Below are 6,682 nucleotides of genomic sequence, written 5' to 3'. Positions count from 1 at the left end.
GCAGAACCAACAATGAATTCCTTGGAAACAGATCTGTTAAAGGGCTTGTCATTCTTCAGTTTATAAAGTCTTTACATTTTTATAAATAGTTTATAAAGTCTTCACATTTTTATAAACAATCTTTAATGAACTGTAACATAAGAAACCCATCTGGCCAGCCATGCATTTTATTTATTGCTGTACTCCTCAAGCAGTTTTGTCTTGGAGAGCCATGTTTGCTGAATGTCCATAACTTCCCTTTTGTTTTCCTTCCACTGTTTTTGTATGGATGTGGAATGCATTGCAAACAATTCATTGTAGTTTTCTGCAAAAGAACAATAGGTATAAAAGTACAATGGCAAAGAAGTTGCCTCTTGCGGTCCCGCTCTTCATGGGCAAGTGATGTACCCTAGCATCTCAGACAAGTCCTTTCATTCACCATTTAAGTACTCTTTGAAGTTTCCCATATTAATTTGTGGCTATGTAATGCTGAGGTAAGGTGAGTAGTTACAGTATTCCTCCTCTGCCCAGCAAACTGGCACAAATTACTTAAATGGTTTTAGGTACTCTAATGAGCAAATTAGTCAAAAGCTTTAATCATGTTATACAAAAGCCTAGATTGTCACAAACTAAAAGTGATGGTCACAAACTAAAATTATGGATAAATACATTAAAAAATGGGTATGGCACTTAAAAATTTCTAAGACCAACAATATCTGTATTTCCAAACTGTAAGTTTGACTTAAGATGAATTAACATACTGGTCTAGCTCAACTATATAATAATACAAGTTATGATGTGATGAACCTGCATGTCATTGGTTAATGTTTTATGCAGTATTTCTTTGTATGAAATTTTCACCTTGGGGGCAATAAAAAAAAAAGGTTATTTTAATATCTTTAATTCTGTAACAACATCAGCTGCACAATTCAATAAGGAAGGAAGACATTACTAAGAATGATTACATTGAATTCTATCATCATGGCACAATTCTTTTAGGTATAATCATCTCATAGACCTAAAGCACTCTCAACCCTTTTGCCTTAGATCTTAAAACTATCCCTTCATCTTGTAGGTGTTGCAATTTTGTATCATTTTGTTGTACAATAACTGCTTATGACTTCTGTACTGATTTTATTATGTGGCACCTCATAATAGCAAGCCTGACTCAGATATTCCTTGCAGTTCTCTGATGACTTTAGTTTCATAGGTACCTCTACAACATCTGCTGTTAACTCACAGCATCATAAATGGTGCAATAGATTATGAATGAATTAACGATTTATGTGGCATAATAACTTCATTGAAGCAGAATACTGCCTAGGTATTCTGAAGTATTATAAACCATTGTGCATAATAGTCAAAATGTTTTTTGATTAAAGTCAAACAGGTTGCTCTCATACTATATATAATCATTGGTATAACAGCAACTACATTCCAGTGATAATCTGATAACAAAACTTGAGTGCTAGTTACAATTTCTAATGACAATTCACATAGCGCAGTAGCAGAAAAGAAAGCTCGTCAAGATTTTGTGTGAAAATTGTCACTTACGCAAAGTTGGTGACAAACTGTCAGGTTGGTGTGCAAAGTAATTATACTATGCAACCTTTTAGTTCCAGTACTTGGAAATTATGTTTAAGAGAATTGATAATCTAGAATTACCTTTACAAGAGGCAGGAGGTGGGTAGAGGGCTTCTGTCTGGAACACTCAAATAATGCCCGATCAGGAATGTTCACTTGCTGAGTTCTGTTTTGAGATTCCTTTCCATCAATTACAATCAAGCCAAAAGCTATTAACACGACTTTTTAAATTCCCTATTCCATGGGTATTGGCAGATATTCTGTTTGGCCATTCAACTAAAAAGAACTTTGGTACAGTATCCTCAGCTCTTTGAAAAAAACAAGATTCAAAGAGGAAACTATCAGTAAAAGAAAAAAATATTAAAAGGCAAGCTACTTGTAAAAGATTCACATGATCAGAAGAGGGAACTATTTGTAAAATCAAACCAAATTTTCCAGTGAAACACTTCTTAAAAATTTAAGATTAACCCTCTAAAAGCAAGTCTTTCCTCAAGAGAAAAGTTGTATGCATTACTGAACCACACAAAAAGCCTACAAAAAATTCTGACAAACGCATTCGTATATTCCAGTTATGTTCTCACACACTCGTTTTGATTCTAATTTTTATAGTAAAGTCTTTATGTATATACATTATGAATACCTGTCAAGAATTCACTTCAAGAGGAAAGGAATGTCAAATTTAATAGAAGCTAAAACATTAGCATGTTGGTAGTTTTACCTTCCTATTCAGGCTGGTTTCAAGGTTTTGCACTATTTATATTAATACAAAATTAATATACACCCAAAGAATTTTAAAATTACAGTAGTCATGAGATGACTTGCTTCCAAATTAAATGAATAGTTACTTGCTTAACTTGGTTCTTTGCTGTAAAAATGCTAAAAACTAGGATTTGTATATTTATTACATTCCCTGAGATCCTAGATTTTCGCCACCTATGTGTACTGATACATTGAGTAACCAAGTAAATTTTATAGTTATGGGAACTCTTTCAGGCAGCAATACTGCAAAAGAAAGTTATTTCCATGATACAAAGAAAAAGAAAAAATGTGTTTATTTGGAGGTGAGATTGGGAGAATGTGTGTGACAGCAAAAAGTAGCTGTCAAATTCCAGTCAAAATGAATTTAAGGAATCTGAAGCAATGAACATACAACACACATAAGAGGCTACTTACGTCACCATAAACATCTATCACACAATACTGGAAGAACTTTTAAGTGGTGTCACAGATTAAATCAAACCACCTAGTCTATGATAGTTCTTTCGTGGAGTGTGACAATATGCTAAGACTTAAGCAGTGTTGGTCTTCGTGAAAATGTGTCGTTACACCAGCTGCTTTATTGGCATCTGTAGCAATGCAAAGCTGACACAGTATAGAGAATAGAAACTGCCCCACATTAAAACAATACGGTAAAATCTGGCAATTTAAATTACTGCCCAAGGAATGAACTATGACCAAACAACTTAAAATAAAAGTAAAACCAAATCATTGGTGCAGTTCCCTTAAAAGAAGGTCTTCACTGATGTGAAATGACCTGTGCTGTAGCAGCTGGAGTAATGACTGACATAATGCATGTGATACTGCAAAGGAACTATTCACAGAGGCACTTATAAATAGTTATAACATAAATCAATCAAGACCAACAAGTTGTCATTACATAATTGCCAGTGCCAAATTTACCCACACTATTTTCGAAATATGATGACAGTTTAACAAACGTTTAATTAACAATACATACCAATTAAATATGTTACTCATAAGATAAATGAATGAAGTTATGATCGATATTATATGACAAAGCAAGAAACAAACACCAAACCGTCTGAAGCAACTTGGTGCTACATCATCTTGCAATGGAATGGTAGGAAATGATGGCACAGTTATCCAAGTCTATGGCCTTGGTACAATTGCTCGGAAAAATACTTTTGCTTGCATGACCAGCCCACTGCTTTCAGATTTAAACGTAATAACGTACTAAAAGTTAAAAGTTTGTCAAGGAAAGTATTTGGTTTAATAAAATTACTTACAATTCTGTGGATACAAAATTTTCAAGCTTCCACAACTGCATAGTAAGTTCCCAGTTGGGTGATGTCGATGCTTTCAGAAATATTTCTCAACAATTGCAGGCTGTATCACAAAAATAATTTAATTTTTTTGTTCCAATGAAGAATATGCTGTTAATGACAATTAAATAATGCATATCTATAAGACTCTAGTACACATAGATCTGCTTAAGCTGATAACGTAAATTCTCCGGGATATTTGTGTCGTGATGTTCCGGTTTCTTAAAAATCTTCTGACCTGCTTTCTGGAGGACCTGTCGCAGGTGTCTATGCCACTCAGGTCGGGGCTCCGTCGGGAACATGATTGCCTACAGGAAGAAAACACCAGCATATAACAGATGCGACACAGACAAGCAAACTTAAATCTACAATCTACATCCAGTTCATTTTAGATGAAAGTTTCTATCTTAAGTGTGCTCCAAGGTTAATCTTCACCTGTAACTAAGAGCGAACTTTGAGTCACATATATAACGTTCTTAAAGTTAAAATTTTCCAAAGCTCTACCCATTAGGTTTTGTGGTTACAGGCTATTACTGAAGTCGTTATCGCATCAGTTCCATAGAAAAATGCTAAAGAAATTTTCAATCAGAACAATGAAGCCAAAGCAACTTAAATCTGGGTTCAATATTAACAAAGCTTAGCGAGAAGTGAAGTAAAATAAAAAATTAAGGAAAAAAAGGGCTTAGTAGCAATCCTTGACATTTGAAAGTTGGTCAATCTCTTCTGAAAGCTGCCAGGAAGTAATATTAAAGCAGCCACTGCGGATGTGGTGTAGACTCCTGTTGCCTCATTCAACACACAAATGGTTGCCCAGGTTATTTATAGGACTCCTAGGTTCATTCCACAATGTCCTGAACCCCCTTCTAGTCTTCGACTTGCTTAGCATTGATTCACACTGATAAGATTTGTAACTTTCACAAACTATTTTTTCAAAATAATATGCCCACGAATCCTTTCAACTCCATTTGAATACTGATAAGATTTGTAACTTTCACAAACTATTTTTTCAAAATAATATGCCCTCGAAACCTTTCAACTCCTCTATTTGAATACGATCAATCTTGGTCAACTTAATTCCAAACTGTAGATCTAAAACTAACTGCAAAGTGGGGATTCTAATCTAAATTGGAAATGAAGTTTCATATTTTCCCCTTCGGATTCATTTTTTTATTTTTTACATAATACTTACCCAAAGTTTGATTAAATAGAGATTTAAGAACTTTTTGACTTGCTCAAAAATACATCTACCTTTGATGACTTATTAAAAAATACTGTACTCAGTTTGACAGATTTATATTATTAATTAATTATTAAAATAAGTCTTGAAGTATGTGTCGTTTAAACAAGCCGCCATGGACTGCAATTGTGAATATTTCCTTGTATCTTTTGTAATAATACTACGATGGTTGTACTATACACTATCATATTAACATAGTGCACTATCAGCCTCATTAGATATGCTGACTATTATGGCGGAAGTAAAATGTTTACTAAACCCTGAGCATTAACTATGATGGCAATTTTTATGACTGACTTTCACTGGCGTCTTCGTGTCTTTTTAAAACTAAGATATCCAGAGAATTTATGAAACTTAAAACATACGACTGAAGCACACAATGTTGTATTAATATCCTAGAAGCCCTTGATCAAAGCATGCGTACTACGTGTCCGTCTGGTCTTTACCGACTCAGATGTTTGGAAGACAATCTTTTTATTTAGTCTAACAAGATAAAAAGAGGTGTGAGATGAGACATGATTCTCGAAAAGGCCCAATTTGTTTGTAAAAGAATGCAACAGTGTACCTGTCATGATTTCAGTTTTTAATTTTGAAAGTCGCAAATCCGACATAAAGCTGGCGAAAGGTCATATGTTGGAACTTCCATATGATGGAGAAATAGAAAATCTTGATTTGACGAGAATTTCAACAGCAACAAGGAATTAAATCGTCAAAAATTAACTACTGGTACAACAGTAAAATTGATTAATTTCAGAACTGCTTTGATTGTTTATTAAAATTCCAAGTGAATTAGAAACCAGGCACACACACACAGAGAGAGAGAGAGAGAGAGAGAGAGAGAGAGAGAGAGAGAGAGAGAGAGAGAGAGAGAGCCGAAATATTGTCAATATGGTCGGGGTTCAATGGGCAGCTCGTTTTCCAGATATTCACCAGTATTCATATCGAAAAATTTCATTCTGCACAATTACTAACAAAATTTATGGGAAGTTTTCTTTAAAGATAGGTGTTCATTATGACCTGGCTTATGTCTATGGGATATGGTTTTTCAACAAACTGATTACTCTTCCTTCGAGATCTCTATTATTAACTTGAATTCGCATAACAAACGCAAAGAATTTGGACAGCGCTACTGCCCACAGACAGTGTATAAAAGGGGTCTAACATTGGCTTAACCTGCAGACCATAGGACATGAAATGACCGTGCACACAGCCGGATTCCTGGTCTAGTGCACAGCAGCGTGAAAGTCAAATAGTATTCAAAAGACTGACTATTACAGGACACCTATTTTTCCAAAATCCTTCGTTCCACGTTACATAGTGTATCTTACATCAATAATGATTTAGGTATGACAATGGAATTACATAAAAGATATGCTTTTAGCAAAGTAACAAAAAATGTTGAGTGACGAAGATACGTACAAAGTTGTCAGCTATTGCTGGCTCTGTCACGAAGATATCTTCAAAGGTAAGCTGGGTAACCGGGGTATCAGAGCTGCCATATCGAGATAGATCACAATGGTAGGACTTGGAGCAACTTTTAAGTCCCTTTGGTGGGCTACTGCCAGTGTTATCGACAGTGGGATATGACGAAGCATTCTGCCATTGTTGCTGTCCGAGGCTGAATACATTCTGAAAAGCTGTTATTCTGGCATTGGTGTTTTTTTTCTTGGCTTCCCTCAAGACTGCATCAACAACACTGTCATCAATGGCCAAAGACATCGATGATCTGCCCTCGTGGTTTGCGGCGCCATTTTTGACCTGTTTCTTCTTCGTACTCCCGTTTCTATTGCGCACTTCTTGATCAGTTGAAGATGGAAAA

At 35.1% G+C, this 6,682-nt stretch overlaps 1 protein-coding gene across 21 annotated transcripts in view; it reads right to left on the bottom strand.

Annotated features, from left to right (window-relative positions):
- Window positions 1-864: 864 nt before the first annotated feature.
- LOC136838576 (uncharacterized) overlaps window positions 865-6,682 on the bottom strand; it is a 211,861-nt gene continuing 206,043 nt past the window's right edge. For 12 of the 21 annotated variants that reach the window (XM_067103744.1, XM_067103748.1, XM_067103742.1 and 9 more), the window contains 2 exons: window positions 6,283-6,682; window positions 865-3,934 (listed from right to left, as the gene is read on the bottom strand). The exon at window positions 6,283-6,682 is cut by the window's right edge and continues 1,201 nt beyond it. In XM_067103744.1, coding sequence (XP_066959845.1) covers window positions 3,776-3,934; window positions 6,283-6,682 — 559 coding nt within the window. In that variant the 3' untranslated portion in view covers window positions 865-3,775. The remainder of the gene's footprint in view (window positions 3,935-6,282) is intronic. The other 9 variants (XM_067103755.1, XM_067103757.1, XM_067103759.1 and 6 more) reach the window with 1 other exon arrangement.

Source organism: Macrobrachium rosenbergii, chromosome 5 (assembly GCF_040412425.1).
Source record: "Macrobrachium rosenbergii isolate ZJJX-2024 chromosome 5, ASM4041242v1, whole genome shotgun sequence".
Taxonomy (NCBI): domain Eukaryota; kingdom Metazoa; phylum Arthropoda; class Malacostraca; order Decapoda; family Palaemonidae; genus Macrobrachium; species Macrobrachium rosenbergii.
This window is presented reverse-complemented; position numbering and strand designations above follow the sequence as displayed.